The 15,999-nt window shown below is 49.1% G+C and overlaps 1 protein-coding gene across 10 annotated transcripts in view; it reads right to left on the bottom strand.

Annotated features, from left to right (window-relative positions):
* The window catches only part of LOC134347038 (amyloid-beta A4 precursor protein-binding family A member 1-like), a 199,336-nt gene that overhangs the window by 16,939 nt on the left and 166,398 nt on the right, over positions 1-15,999 (bottom strand). For all 10 annotated transcript variants that reach the window (XM_063049055.1, XM_063049057.1, XM_063049056.1 and 7 more), the window contains 3 exons: positions 12,978-13,190; positions 11,731-11,850; positions 8,013-8,153 (listed from right to left, as the gene is read on the bottom strand). In XM_063049055.1, coding sequence (XP_062905125.1) covers positions 8,013-8,153; positions 11,731-11,850; positions 12,978-13,190 — 474 coding nt within the window. The remainder of the gene's footprint in view (positions 1-8,012; positions 8,154-11,730; positions 11,851-12,977; positions 13,191-15,999) is intronic.

Genomic DNA, 15,999 nt, shown 5'->3' with positions numbered 1-15,999 from the left:
GGGAGGGAGGGTGAGGGGGAGGGAGGGTGAGGGGAGGGTGAGGGGGGAGGGGTGAGGGGAGGGGAGGATGAGGGTGAGGGTGAAGGAGTGGTGGGGGAGGGGGAGGGTGAGGGGAGGGGGGAGGGTGAGGGTGAGGGTGAAGGAGTGGTGGGGAGGGAGAGGGGGAGGGGGAGGGTGAGGGCGAGGGTGAAGGAGTGGTGGGGAGGGAGAGGGGGAGGGGAGGGTGAGGGCGAGGGTGAAGGAGTGGTGGGGGAGGGGGAGGGCAACGGTGAGGGTGAAGGGGTGGTGGGGGAGGGGGAGGGTGAGGGTCAAGGTGAGGGTGAGGGTGAAGGAGTGGTGGGGAGGGGGAGGGGGAGAGGGTGAGGGTGTGGGTGAAGGGGGAGGGGGAGGGGGAGGGTGAAGGGGAGGGCGAGGGGGAGGGCGAGGGTGAAGGTGAGGGTGAAGGTGAGGGTGAAGGTGAGGGTGAAGGGGGAGGGGGAGGGGAGGACGGGGCGAGGGTCAGGGTGAGGGGGGATGGGAGGGTGAGGGTGAGGGGAGGGTGAGGGTGAAGGAGTGGTGGGGGAGGGGGAGGAGGAGGGTGAGGGGGAGGGGAGGGGGAGGGGGAGGGAGGGTGAGGGTGAAGGAGTGGTGGGGGAGGGAGAGAGGGTGGGGAGGGGAGGGTGAGGGGGAGGGTGAGGGTGAAGGAGTGGTGGGGGAGGGAGAGGGTGAGGGCGAGGGTGAGGGTGAGGGTGAAGGGGTGGTGGGGGAGGGTGAGGGTGAGGGTGAAGGAGTGGTGGGGAGGGGGAGGGTGAGGGTGAAGGGGTGGTGGGGGAGGGGGAGGGGAAGGGAGGGTGAGGGGGAGGGTGAGGGTGAAGGAGTGGTGGGGGAGTGGGAGGGGGAGGGGGAGGGTGAGGGTGAGGGTGGAGTGGTGGGGGAGGGGGAGGGTGTGAGGGTGAGGGGGGAGGGGGAGGGGGGAGGGGTGGGTGAGCGTGAGGGAAGAGGGGAGGGTGAGGGTGAGGGGGAGGGTGAAGGAGTCGTGGGGGAGAGGGGGGGGGTGAGGGGGAGAGGGGAGGGGGAGGGGAGGGTGAGGGTGAGGGAGTGGTGGGGAGGGGGAGGGGAGGGTGAGAGTGAAGGAGTGGTGGGGGAGGGTGAGGGTGAAGGGGGAGGGTGAGGGTGAGGGTGAAGGAGTGGTGGGGGAGGGGGAGGGGGGTGAGTGTGAGGGTGAAGGAGTGGTGGGGAGGGTGAGGGGGAGGGGGAGGGTGAGGGTGAAGGAGTGGTGGGGGAGGGGAGGGTGAGGGTGGAGGGGAGGGTGAGGGGTGCGTGAGGGTGAGGGGGAGGGGAGGGTGAGGGTGAGGGGAGGGGGTGAGGGTGAGGGTGAAGGAGTGGTGGGTGAGGGTGAGGGGCGAGGGGGAGGGTGGGTGAGGGTGAAGGAGTGGTGGGGGAGGGAGAGGGTGGGTGAGGGTGAGGGCGAGGGTGAAGGAGTGGTGGGGGAGGGGGAGGGGGGAGGATGAGGGTGAAGGAGTGGTGGGGAGGGGGAGGGGGAGGATGAGGGTGAGGGTGAAGGAGTGGTGGGGGAGGGTGAGGGTGAAGGAGTGGTGGGGAGGGGTGAGGGTGAGGGGGAGGGTGAGGGTGAAGGGGAGGGTGAGGGGGGAGGGGAGGGTGAGGGTGAAGGAGTGGTGGGGGAGGGGGAGGGTGAGGGGGAGAGGAGGGGGAGGGAGGGTGAGGGGAGGGGGGTGAGGGTGAGGGTGAAGGAGTGGTGGGGGAGTGGGAGGAGGAGGGTGAGGGGGAGGGGAGGGGGAGGGTGAGGGGAGGGGGTGAGGGTGAGGGTGAAGGAGTGGTGGGTGAGGGTGAGGGGGAGGGGAGGGTGGGTGAGGGTGAAGGAGTGGTGGGGGAGGGAGAGGGTGAGGGCGAGGGTGAGGGTGAAGGGGTGGTGGGGGAGGGGGAGGGGGAGGGTGAAGGAGTGGTTGGGGAGGGGGAGGGTGAGGGTGAAGGGGTGGTGGGGAGGGGGAGGGGAGGGGAGTGTGAGGGTGAGGGGGAGGGTGAGGGTGAAGGAGTGGTGGGGGAGTGGGAGGGGGAGGGGGTGGGGAGAGGGGAGGGTGAGGGTGAGGGGAGGGGAGTGTGAGGGTGAGGGGGAGGGTGAGGGTGTGAGGGTGAGGGGGGAGGGGGAGGAGGGGAGGGTGAGGGGGAAGGGGGGGAGGGGGAGGAGGGGAGGGTGAGGGTGAGGGGGAGGGGAGGGTGAGGGGGAGGGGAGGGTGAGGGTGAGGGAAGAGGGGAGGGTGAAGGAGTGGTGGGGAGAGGGAGGGGAGGGTGAGGGGGAGGGGGAGGGTGAGGGGGAGGGGGAGGGTGAGGGGGAGGGTGAGGGAGTGGTGGGGAGGGGGAGTGGGAGGGTGAGGGTGAAGGAGTGGTGGGGGGAGGGTGAGGGTGAGGGTGAAGGGGAGGGGGAGGGGGAGGGGGTGAGGGTGAGGGTGAAGGAGTGGTGGGGAGGGGGAGGGGGAGGGTGAGTGTGAGGGTGAGGGTGAGGGTGAGGGTGAAGGAGTGGTGGGGGAGGGTGAGTGTGAGGGTGAGGGTGAAGGAGTGGTGGGGGAGGGTGAGGGTGAAGGAGTGGTGGGGAGGGGGAGGGTGAGGGTGAGGGTGAGGGTGAGGGTGGAGTGGTGGGGGAGGGTAGGGGAGGGTGGAGTGGTGGGGGAGGGGAGGGGGAGGGTGGAGTGGTGGGGGAGGGGAGGGTGAGGGTGAGGGGGAGGGGAGGGTGAGGGTGAGGGTGAAGGAGTGGTGGGGAGAGGGTGAGGGTGAAGGAGTGGTGGGGGAGGGTGAGGGTGAAGGAGTGGTGGGGGAGGGTGAGGGGGAGGGGAGGAGGAGGGTAGGGTAGGGGGAGGGGAGGAGGAGGGTAGGGGAGGGGGAGGGTGAGGGTGAGGGTGGAGTGGTGGGGGAGGGTGAGGGTGAGGGTGAGGGGAGGGGGAGGGGGAAGGGGGAGGGGAGGGTGAGGGTGAGGGGGGAGTGGGAGGGTGAAGGGTGAGGGTGAGGGTGGAGTGGTGGGGGAGGGTGAGGGTGAGGGTGAGGGTGAGGGTGAGGGTGAGGGTGAGGGTGAGGGAGTGGTGGGGGAGTTGCACTATCAGGAACAATATCACAGCTGTACTCAGGGTGACATGAGGGAGGGTTCATCACAACTTATCTACCTGCCTCTGCATCATGAACAGATCTAGCAAACCTACCTTTGGTACTTGATCCAAATCATTAATACAAATAAAAAGTTTATGACCATGGACTGATCCTATTGCAAACAAGAGAAAATCTGCAGATGCTGGAAATCCACGCAACACACACAAAATGCTGGAGGAATATCCAGAAGGCACTTGACAAGATCCGTCTCTAAAGATTATCATTCATGATGTCGGATGTAACATACTGATGTGGACAGAGGATTTCCAGGCCAATGAGAAACAGTAGGCATAAAGGGGTTGGCAAGATGTAGCAAGTGGTATGCTGTAGGGTCACACACAAAACGCTGGAGGAACTCAGCAGGCCAGGCAGCTTCTATGGGAAGGAGTACAGTTGACTTTTCGGGTCAAGACCCTTTGTCAGGACTGGGGAATAAAGATGAGAAGTCAGAGTAAGAAGGTGGGGGTGGGATGGGAGGAAGAAGTACAAGGTGGTAGGTGACAGGTGAAACTGGGAGAGGGGGAAGGGGTGAAGTAAAGAGCTGGGAAGCTGATAGGTAAAAGATAAAGGGTTGGAGAATGGGTGATCTGATAGGAGAGGACAGAAGGCCATGGAAGAAAGGGAAGAGGGAGGAGCAGCAGAGGGAGGTGTTGGGCAGGTAAGGAGACAAGGTGAGAGAGGGAAATAGGAATGGGGAATGGTGAAGGAGAGGGGAGGGGCAATCACCATAACTTTGAGAAATCGACGTTTATGCCACCAGGTAGGAGGCTACCCAGACAGAATATAAGGTGTTGCTCCGCCAGCCTGAGTGTGGCCTCATCGCGGCAGTGGAGGAGGCCATGGACTGACTTGTCGAAATGGGAATGGGAAGTAAAACTGAAATGGGTGGCGGACAGGTGGTCCCACTTTTCCTCACAGACAGAGCGAAGGTGCTCGGCGAAGCAGTCTCCAAATCTACATCAGGTCTCACTGATTATACAGGAAGCCACAATGGGAGCACCGGATAGAGTAGATGACCCCAACAGACTTGCAGGTGATATGTCACCTCACCTGGAAGGACTGTTTGGAGCCCTGAATGGTAGTGAGGGAGGAGGTGTAGGGGCAGGCGTAGCACTTGTTCCACTTGCAAGGATAAGTACCGGGAGGGAGATCAGTGGGGAGAGACGAGTGGGCAAGGGAGTCACGTAGGGAGCGATCCCTGTGGAACGCAGCAAGTTGGGGGGGGGAATGTGGGGGAGATGTGCTTGGTGGTGGGATCCCTTTGGAGATGGTAGAAGTTACAGAGAATTATGTGCTGGATGCAGAGGCTAGTAGGGTAGTAGGTGAGGACAAAAGGAACCCTATCCCTGGTGTGGCAGCGGGAGGATGGGGTGAGGGCAGATGTGCATGAAATGTAATTTGCCCCCCTCCGCTCCTTCACCATTCCACATTTATGTTTCCCTCTCACTTCATCTCTTTACTTGCCTATCACCTCCCTCTGGTGCTCCTCTCCCTTCCCTTTCTACCATGGTGCTCTGTCCTCTCCTATCAGATCTCTCCTTCTTCAGCCCTTTATCTCTTTCACCAATCAACTTTCCAGCTCTTTACTTCACCCCTCCCCCCTCCTGATTTCACCTATCACCTACCACCTTGTACTTCTTCCTCCCCTCCCCCCACCTTCTTTCTCGGACTTCTCATCTTTTTTTCCCAGTCCCGAAGAAGGGTCTTAGCTTGAAACGTCAACGGTTTACTCTTTTCCATAGATGCTGCTGACTTGCTGAGTTCGTCCAGCATTTGTGTGCGTTGCTTTGGCCTGTAATTTCCTGCTTTTTGCCTCCTTCACTTTTTGAATCAAGTTACATTTGCTACTGTCCAGTCTAAATCTAACCATCCAACATTTCCCAAATCTTGGGAATTTTGTAAGTTAAAACTAATGTATCTACAACCTCATTGGCTACTTCCTAGTGATTTGTCAGCCAGCAGCTCCAACAATTTGCTCATGAGCACGTCCATGGTGATTATAATTTTCCAAGTTCCTTCCACCCTCCAACTTCTCTGTTTACAGCTGTTTCTAGAGGGGCAATATACCTATTTAAATCATCTCGCTTTCCTCTGGTAATTCCCCAGACAGACTTTCTATAGAATCTGTGCTCACATTGTTATCCCATTCTTTAAATATCTATAGAAACTGTTTTTATGCTTCTGGCTAGCATTGTCTTCTATTAAAACACTTCCCATCTTAAGAATTTACTCATTTGGTTTTTACATTCTGTCCAATGTGCCTGCCTTTGTACCAACCTATCATTGTAAGTTTGATGTTACTTTTAATATTTTTAAAGCTAGAATGGTTGTTACCTGAAGGAATTTTGTCATTGGAATGGATCTATCCTGTACAGTCTGAAAGTAGCTATTAAATGTCTGCTCCTGCATTCACCAATCAATCCTTTAACCTATTATGCCAGCTCACTGTAGATACTTTTGTTTTCACGATCAGCTTTCTTTTAAAATACTACTCTTGGACCAATTCCCTCCCGCAAACCAAACATAAAATTCAATTATTGTTACTGCTACCTATGGATATCTTTACAATGAGATCAGTAATTAATTCTGTCTTAATATGGGTTGGCAGGACCTGGTGTGGGCTTTTCTCCAATTGGCTCCAGAAACAATGCTAAAAATACGATGAAACCTTTATCCAGGCTACCTTTGCCATTTGTTTATACACAAAAATAAATCCCCCATGATTAAAGGCAGATCTTTTTCACAAGCTCCCAGTATTTCCTCCTTTACATTCTGTCTCACCATGGGGTTACTGTACACCACTCCCACAAGTGAAATCTGGCCTCTATTACTTCTCATCTCCACCCAAGCCACTTGTACTGACTTGTTTCCTGAACGTGGGCCATCCTCTCGATTATACAATGACCATCATTAATTAGCAGAGCACTCTCCGCCTTTTCCAACTTCCCATCTTTCCCGAATATCACGTAGCCTTCAAAATCCAGCTCCCAATCTATGTTGTTCTGCTGGAACGGCTATTCAGTTCACTCAGTGTTATTTTGATGGAAGTCCTGAGTTCATCAGTTTTATTTTGAAATTTAAATGCAGTCAGATATTGAACATTTTAATCCTTAATCTTACCTACTGATAGACTCTTGGGTTTCTATTCTTTTCCAGCAATCTATTATTTCCCTGATAAATACCTTTCCAGTTTGTCCCTACACCTTTTTTGATCTTGATCCTCTGTCCCCACATTAATTTAACATTCTCTCTGCCTCCTTGGCACACTGGCCCCACCGTGGTTCAGGTGTGAACCAATGGTGCAGTCCACTTTCTCCATGCATGGTGCTAATGCCCCATGAGCTGAAATCTCATCTCAACTGATTGACCCCATTTGCTGCCTTTTTTATTATACCGCTCTCACTTTCAGAGGTCCTCCACCAATTCTTCTTGGCTTCTGTCTCCATCACAATGCGTAGGTAAATGTTCATTGCCAGCTCATAGCTATCTTGGCATTCCTTCCCCCTGTCTGTATGTTGCCTCTGAAATATTTCCCATTAAGGACAGGACTCCTACTTGACCACATCTCATCTCTCACATCCTCTCATCCTGGAGGAGAAGGTGGGAGAGCTGAGGATGGATTACCCCTTGGAATTTCTGCCAGCTCCAACATAATTTCATCACCAGGCACGCAATCGCTTTCCTTTTCAGCATTGTGAACTGATCACTCCCTCATCCAGTAGCGTTGTGGTTAGCACAACACCTTACAGTACAGGTGACCCAGACTCAAATCCTGCTGGTTTGTACATTCCCCCCATGACCGTGTGGGTTTCCTGCAGGCGCTCCAGTTCCCTCCCACGGTTGGTTAATTTGTCATTGTAAATTTTCCTGAGATTTGGATAGGGTTGCTGGGCGACTTGGCTCGAAGGGCTAGAAGGGCCTGTTGTGTGCTGTATCTCAATCAATCAATAATCTTTGATCCCACCTATCTCCATGCACACACAAGAGATGCACATCAGTCCATTCACCTGTTCTCTTTTCATCATCCAGAGACCCCAACAGTGAATCAGTGATTTACCTGTGTTCCTCCCCCAATCCAATGCACTGCATTCAGGTTCACAACGTATTCTCCTCTACAATGGAGAGCCCAAACACAGATCGAGTAATCGCCTTGCTCAATCTGCAGGAGCAACGTCAACTTGAGGAGTTGTTACTGCTCTGATTCCCCAATACACTCCTCTCTCACCTTAATGAAAACCTCGAGGAAAAGCATCTCATCTGGGCATGATGCAGTCTAGTGGAGCTAACTTGCTTTCTTTCTCTACCACTACTGGCCATAACTTTAGCTGACTTGCCTTCTTTCTCTATCACTACCGGCCATTTTTGCCCATCATCACTTTGGCTCAGGTTTTTGCTTTTTATTAACCCTGCCTGGCCTGTGGGGTTTGACCCACAGCCCTGCCATTGGGAAGCACAATTACCTTCCAAATGTTATCCTAATTCATTGTGTTTCACTCTTTCAGAGACAGACCCTTTGTCTAACCCATCCCTCCCTCATCTTCTCTGCAGAAAAGTTGAAATCTAACTCGTTTTCTCTCTTGGTTCTAAAAAAGGGACTAAGATCTGATACATGAAATGATTCTCTATCCACAGATGGTGCCTGACAGATGAACATTTCCAGCATTTTCTCTTTTTATTCCAACATGTACCAGTTGGGCTGAATATCATGTTTCAATGCCAAAGGTTCTCAGTAATCAGAACCAGTTTCTTTTTACTGGAAAAAAGAACATTTTCCAGTGAGAGGCAGACAGACAAGCATCACAAATCATTCAATAATGGATTAACTTTTCTAATTCTTCAGTGACATACTTAGAGACAGGATGAATGACAGCACTTACTTCACCAACTGCATTGGACAAAACGTGGACTATCTTCTCGTGAGGTGTAGCGACAACACTTTGCCCATTGATTTCTATAATGCGATGGCCAACTCTCACTCCTCCACGCTCTGCAATCCCTCCGCGCATAAGGCTGCAGATCTGAAATGGAATATGAACCGGTCATTGGTTAGTCATCTCAGATAGTTTTCAAGCATGAAATGAACTTTCATTTTGCTCAAAAAGTACAGCCATTGCCCAACTCCAATCATCCCAATGAAAGAGGGTTAACTCCATAATTACTCACAGAATCCAAGTCTATCAATGCCAATAATAAATATATTCAAAAACACTGCACTGAGAATACAAGGAACACCAAGAATCCTCAGCTATTTTGGATGAAGAATTCTCTCTTCATCTCAGTGTGCCAGCACCAACGTGTGCACTATCTCAGAAACAGCTCAAAAAAAGGGAGAATGATGAGTTGACTGTCGATACAATGTGAGAAAGGGAAGAGAGAAAGAGAGTTTGAGATGGGGCATTAGCAAAGGCAAAGGAGGTAGAGAGAGAGAACAAAAGTGAGAAAAGGGTTAATATAGAAAGAGAAGGAAAAACATCAGGAAACTGAGAGAGACACATATAAGATAGGTAAAGTTACTGAACATGAGTGAAAGTAGAGATGGAATGAGAAGGGCACACTCAAAATGCTGGAGGAACTTAGCAGGTCAGGTAGCATTTATGGAAATGAATAAACAGTCAGCATTTCAGTCCGGGTCCTGGCTCATAATGTCAACTGTTTATTCTTTTCCATAGACACTGCCTGACTGGCTGAGCTCCTCCAGCATTTCGTGTGTGTTGCTTTGGACTCCCAGCATCTACAGAATCTGTGTTCATGGAATGAGAGAGAAAGCGGAGGAAAAGGAGAGCGTGGAGGGAGAAGAGAGAGACAGCCCGAGAACAAGAGAAAGAGACAGACACAGACAGAGCGACAGCACAACTGAGAGACAGAAGGCAAACAAGTATGAGAAAAAAATGAGATAAAAGATAAACTTAGATTTCATACATCATTGCCTGTAGCCCTGAAGCAACCCAAAGTAATTTACAGTCAGTGAAGCATCTGATTTTATACAAGAACACAATAAGCAGCCTGAATATCTCCGGCGGTTCGAATGTCTTTGTACAAGTGCTGGTCGTGTTCACGGTTTGTCAGGTGACAAAGTAGTTGTACAAGGAAGCATTAGTTACTTGATTTGGGGGCAAAGGAGACAGGAAAAAGCCACATAACCTCTCGAGATTGCTCCACCATTCAATTAGATCATAGTCCGTTTAACTCCATTCATCAAACTTAATTCTATACCTCTTGATACTCTCACCTTAAAAACAAAATTAATACGCTGTTGAAATTAATAATTTCTTGTACCACCAGTACATGAGTTCTCCCCAAGGTCCTAACCAACATTTAATCTTCTATTAACATTGAAACAAACAAGTGAAGTGTAAATAAGAAAAACTACTGAAATAAAAACAGAAAATACTGTAAAATACACAACAGATCAAACAGCAGCCGTGGAGAGTGAAACAGTTAATGTTTCAGGTTGGCCTTTCATATGAACATGGAAAAGTTAGAGATCAAACAGGTTTTAAATTGCAGGAAAGGCAGAGAGTTGCAGAGAACGATGGGAATGTTTATGATGGAGTGGAGACCAAGAGAGACTGAATGACAGAGGTAGAGGTAGTGATGGCTGAGAGAGGGTCATGAACACTTCTTCATCACAGCTGATCTGTTGAAAACTGATGTAAATAGAAGGTGGAAGGAGAGCAAACAAATGATGAAACTGAGAGATACTGATCAGAGCATTTGCTGAAAACCGCAAATAAAAGAGAATGCTGGAATACCCAGAAGAGAACGCTCTGCTTTCAGATCATCTTGCATTATCTCAGAACAAACAACAAAGAAAAAAGCTATTGGGCCCATACTACTATCTTACTCCTTGATCATTCTTTATTGGAAGAGAATGAATTTCTCTTTTGAAAGCTTGTGATAAAAATCACTTCACAACCCTTTCAAGGAGTGCATTTCAGCTGATAAGAATTTGCTACAGATTTTCTCCCCATGTCATCTTCAGGTCTATTGCCAATAACTTAAGACCTATGCCTTGTGGTTATCAACCCTCCTACAACTGATGCAACCTGATCAAACGTTTTGAACTAACGTAACCTTCCTTGTATATCACATTATTTATAATCTCCTCTGCACCAAGGCAAAATCTGTAGTTTACAGGAATATGCTATGTGTAAACTGAATGCTCACTTACTTCATTACAACTGTAGCCACAGCATATGGCAAAAATATCTTGGTTGATTCTCCAGGGTTGCACTATTATACATGCTGCCTTTTGGGTGCCCCCTGTCTACATTAAGGGTGTTAAAATTGAGAGGGCTGTGAGCTTCATGTTCCTGGCCCAACCACTCTGATGTCATGGCAAAGAAAGCTCACCAATACCTCTACCTCCTCAGGTCCCGGTCAACCCTTACCAATTTTTATCGATGCACCACAGATAACAATTCTATCTGAATGCATAATGGCTTGGTGTGGCAACTGGCCTGTATATGACTGCAAGAAACTGCAGGGTTGTGAAGACAGCTCACATCAAGAGAAACCCACCTCCCCTCTACTCTTTGCTGCCTTGATAAAGCAGTCAACATAATCCAGTGCATCACATACCTCAGACATTCTCTCTTCTCCCTCCCTCCCATCAGGCAAAGAAGATACAGAAGCCTGAAAGTGCATAGCACCAGGCTCAAACACAGCTTCTATCCAGCAGCTGTGAGTCCCCCAGCACAATAACACCCAGTCTAGACCTCATAGCCTACATCGTTATGGCCTTGTCATGTGAGGGATTGGCTTATTTGCCGGTCAAAACCTACTTCCACTGTGTCCGTTGCTGCTTGGCCCGTTTAAAAGATGCAGCAGCTCTTTCCCATCGGTTTCATTGCGTGTCATGGCACCGGATTCCAGTTCCGGACCTTTCAGGGGTACAAGAATAGCAAGTGTGAGAGACTTGCTCCTTCCTTTATCTCCAGGACATGCTTCAGGCTGAAGTCGTGACCAGCACTGAAGGACCACAGGGAAAGAGCATTGCAGCCATAAACCGGCCTCTAGTGTTTACTTGGATGAGTACTCATTCACAGCTTGCTTAACTTTGTAGTTTTATAACTTGGTGGGGATCTAAAGGAGTACTCTTTGAGTTAAAAGGCTACTGAATGTTTAGTATTGTGTAGCTTAGGATAGCTTAGATGAGCACTTGTTTAGCAAGATGCCCGGTTCAGTGTTTCACTGATCAGTTATAAATAAATAATTAATGTGCTCCCTTTCAATCCGTGTCTTCTGTTCCACTTACTGGATCCTCAAATCTATTTACACATTGGAGGTCTTGCACCTGACTGTCTAGCTAGAAGATTGGACCTTTGAACCTAAACTGCATTCTCTGTAGCTGTTGCATTTTCAATTGTACTACCTCAATGCGATGAAATTATCTGTTAGGATGGAATACAAAACAGTTTTTTTTAAAACTGTACCTCTGTACAGGTCAAATAATGAACCAAATTATCAATTCATCATATCAAGAAATGCGTTTCCTGCAAAAAGTCAAACTAACTTCTTGGTTTTAAATGCTTGGGATGTTGGAAGAGAGAAGTGAATGGAAAGAGAGTGAAGATCTGTCATCCTTTCACTTACAATACCGTTCTGTACACTGAAGCCCAGTTGATAGCGCAGGTCTGGCCTCCGAATCAACACCGTGGTGACAGGAGGGCACCGCACAATGTTCAGTTTGACTCGAGACTGGTTCTTTAAACCCTGGATTCAAAAGATAATACAAAATGAGTTACTTATCAGGAAGCAGGCTGAGAGCTGGATTTGTTGCGGAATTAACAACTTGCTTCCATGTTTTCCCTTCTTTTGACTACATTCACAACCATTCTTCAGTGTCTTCCTGTTATGAGCCACCACTTGAAAAGTTCAAGTTTCTCCAGTTACTCCCAACTATCTGGGACATTTCACGTGGACAAGGAACCCAACACTGCAGGAACTCGATAGGTCAGAGGTGTGACCACAAAGCATGTTAGAGGGCTTCCAAAGGTTAGGAGACAGAGTGGTCTAGGAACTGTATCAAGGGAGGACGTGAAAATAATGAGTGAAGCAAACATTAGTCTTATGTGGACAATGCTACCATTTAATTTTTTTGCAAAAATTGACCTTATTAATTTTTAAATGTTAGCTCCTGGCTTTTAAAACAGTGAACTGTGGCAAAGTGGTTCAGATACTGCTCTAGTAATCTAGGGTCTCGGCATGATGAGCCAAGTCTTTTTGGTTCCGTTTTCCTGGGTGGGTATGCCAGCAATTAGTATCCATTTCCAATTGCTTTTGCATAGGTGGCGCCGAGCCAATCGGTTACGTGGGACCTCAGCTATGGAAAGCCCTCCCTTAACCTTTCTGCTTCTGACTCCTCATCGTCTTTGACCCAGTGATGATGGAGGAGGACAGAGACCCTGTGGAACATTTTGAAGTTACTGAAACATTGGGGATATCGTCGGGGGGTGGGGGTATCCGCATGGGGCGCGGGGGGGGGGTTGATGACTGGGAGTGGGAGAGATTGACTTGAAAATAAGGAGAAAGACATTGATTGGGGACCTTCTGTAGGACAGCAGGCACAGAGGCTATGAGTGTAAAGACTGCATAATTTGTTGACCACAAGGAAACACAGTGGTGCAGATAGTAAAGCCTCGAGAACAGAGGTTCCCAACTTTTTATTATGCCAGTGAGCCTTACCATAAACCAAGAGTCTGTGCTCTAGAGGTACCTCCTAAGTGACACCGTGAGACATATAGAGCATCTACCTTGGCCATAGTGAAGGAACAAACATATCAAGTGCCGACTACACTCATTCTCCTTAAATACATCAACTGCGTGTTCTGATGGAGTACCTTTATGATGCTCTGACAGGTGGATAATGGAAGTCCCACCAGGCTGGTGCCATTGATGGACATAATCTGGTCTCCAATGTTCAGCTTTCCAGACTTCTCTGCAGGCCCTGCATGCATGATGTTTGCGATGATCACTGTTGGAAGTATGGAGCCCCAGCCTGATTCAACGATCACCAAACCCAGAATTTCACCTTTCTGCTTCTCAACGTGAACCTGAGGAGTAGAAACAAACTCCTTTACTATTTAAACAGAATTTAAGTTACAGACCCAGCAACAAGGCCTCTGATCCCTTCTAGCAGAATCCACCATTCAATCATATAAACAGGGTGCAATGAAACAGTGGGAGGAGTCAGAAGCACCAGGACGGGTCACAGGAATAGATGACATGATTCAATGAATGAATTCATTTGGACACTGCTGTGTATGGGGTGCCCAGGGAGGGGTAGCACCTCTGGTGAAAGTACTTGTTATGTCCATTCTGGGGCAGCTCACTCACCTTTGGTCCCCACCGGACACTCAGCTCTCACCTGTGGCTCCAAGTAGCTGTTTGCATGCGAGAGCAGACACAACCTGGTACACCACCTCGACCGGCGGGCTAACCAGCTGAGGGTAGCTCATACATGGTGAAATAGGGAACTGCCTGTCTTAGCACGTGAAGTCAGCACCAGCGGACTGGGCAGACGAGATCGAAGTGAGAATCAACAGCCAAGAAGGTGGCTCTGCGGCGATTTGCGGAGAGAGAAATGGCACACAATAAGTCAAGGTTATCCACTGCAACTAAGGGAGATCCCCCGTTTGTGACGGCTACTCACACCACTGGACCCAGACTTCCGAGGTCGAGACAGTGGAACTATCCAACTGCAACGCCTTTTCCACTTTAAAAACTCTCCCTCACAGTTTTCATTGCCATCATCGGATATGACAGACAACTAACACACTGTTGTGTTCCTTTGACTGAACAAAATTAGCTTCAACACCTAGTGCAGATAATGGACTGCTTTCAATGACTGCACCCTCCAATTCTTCATTTTCATTGTAACATTCAAAATGATTGTTGACACCTTCAAATTCTTCATAGTTCCTACATTGCTGAAGTAGTGAAATTGTTTCATTTTCACTCTTGGCCATTTCTGGCATCTCGAAGCCTGAATGCTTGAAACAGCAGCGAGCAAAACGGTTCCAAGTTGTCTTACTGCTCATTTCTCGCTAACTGTCAGCAACAAAAATCACTGCTCTTTGATCGCAAACACATGGAAATGATGCTAATTAAAAACTGTTCACTCTAAGAATGGAAACACGAGGAAATCTGCAGATGCTGGAAATTCAAGCAACACACATCAAAGTTGCTGGTGAACGCAGCAGGCCAGGCAGCATCTCTAGGAAGAGGTACAGTCGACGTTTCGGGCTGACACCCTTTGTCAGGACTAACTGAAGGAAGAGCTAGTAGGAGATTTGAAAGCTGGAGGGGGAGGGGGAGATCCAAAATGATAGGAGAAGACAGGAGGGGGAGGGATGGAGCAAGAGCTGGACAGGTGATTGGCAAAAGGGATATGAGAGGATCATGGGACAGGAGGCCCAGGGAGAAGGAAAAGGGGGAGGGGGGAGAAAAATCCAGAGGATGGGGAAGTGGGAAGTATGGATAGGTGCTGACTATAATGGAAACATATCTAAAGGCTGGAAAGTTATTGAATGGTTTATTGTATATAATTTATTTTTGAATAAAGTATATTTTGAAATATAAAAAAACTAAGCAGCATAAAGTCCCAAATAACTTAAATGAATCCCAGCTATTTTCTCAATTAGCTTTTGTTCTTTAAGAGTTATCCCAAATAAGTGGCTGCCCTGATTAACCGATGACCCGATTAACCAGAATCCACTGTACTGGATATTGTATGGATGTTTCAAATGAGAAGATAGTTTCCTTCCTTTCACCTTCTGCACATGGCTCTGAAGACGTTTGATTGACAAAACTCCTCTCCAGTTCAGAATGAATCAATAACTGACTCAGCAGCTGTTGCCAATCACTCCTAAGAACATTGGCACCAACACCACAGATCCAGAGCACTAAACGTCCATGTGCGTGGCTTCCAACGTCCTTCTGAACAGCCAGAAGAGGTGGGAGAACCCAAAGGCAGGTTCCATCATCGCACAATAAATGCAGAAATCAGCTCCGAAGTAGATCTTCAATCCAGATGGTGGTGAGAATGTGGAATTTGCTCCTGCAGTGAACAGTTGAGGTAAGGTGAAGATGGATTTAAGGTGAAGCACGATAAACAAGAGGAAGAAAGGAGTGGAAGAAAATGCTGATGGAGGTGAAGAGGAGCAGGAACAGCAGACTAGCTTGTCATTTAAAAGACACAAGATTCTACACAGAGTATCAGCTTACAGCCAAGTCATTCACATCTATTAGACCACTCTGGTGTTTATATTCCAAACAAACCTTCCCCTGTCTTGTATTTAACTTATTTGAATTAGCAGCTTTAAATTCCTGGGCATTAACATTATCAGATGACTCGTCCCAGGTACAACACATAAATGCAATTACAAGGAAAACACACCAGAGTCTTTACTTTCTATGGAGGTTAAGGAGCACAAACAAGCTTCTATAGATGTACTGTTGAATGTAGTCGCATCATGGTCTGGTCCAGCAATTCGAACGTGCGGTGATGTACGACTCTGCAGAGAGAAGTGGACTCAGCTCATACATTACTGGCACATCCCACCCCTCCATCAGTGGCATCGACAAGAAGTGTGCCCTCCTGAGGGCAACATCTATCAATAAAGACCCTCAACATCCATGCCATGCCATCTCTCCAGAGCTACCATCGGGCAGGAGGTGCACCACAGCAGCTAGCCTCGCAGGACCTGGTTCAAAAGTTACTTCGCTTCAATCGTTCAGTTTTAAAGTCAGCAGCAAAATCCCGATCACTACAGTTTGGCAACTGTATGACAACTTTGATCACCGTTTGCTGAAGTGGACGGTTATTTTGTTCTAATACATTCTTCCTTACAACGGGAGAGT

Source organism: Mobula hypostoma, chromosome 5 (genome assembly GCF_963921235.1).
Source record: "Mobula hypostoma chromosome 5, sMobHyp1.1, whole genome shotgun sequence".
Classification (NCBI taxonomy): domain Eukaryota; kingdom Metazoa; phylum Chordata; class Chondrichthyes; order Myliobatiformes; family Myliobatidae; genus Mobula; species Mobula hypostoma.
Note: the sequence above shows the minus strand (reverse complement) of the source record. Positions and strands in the feature narration are given on the sequence as shown.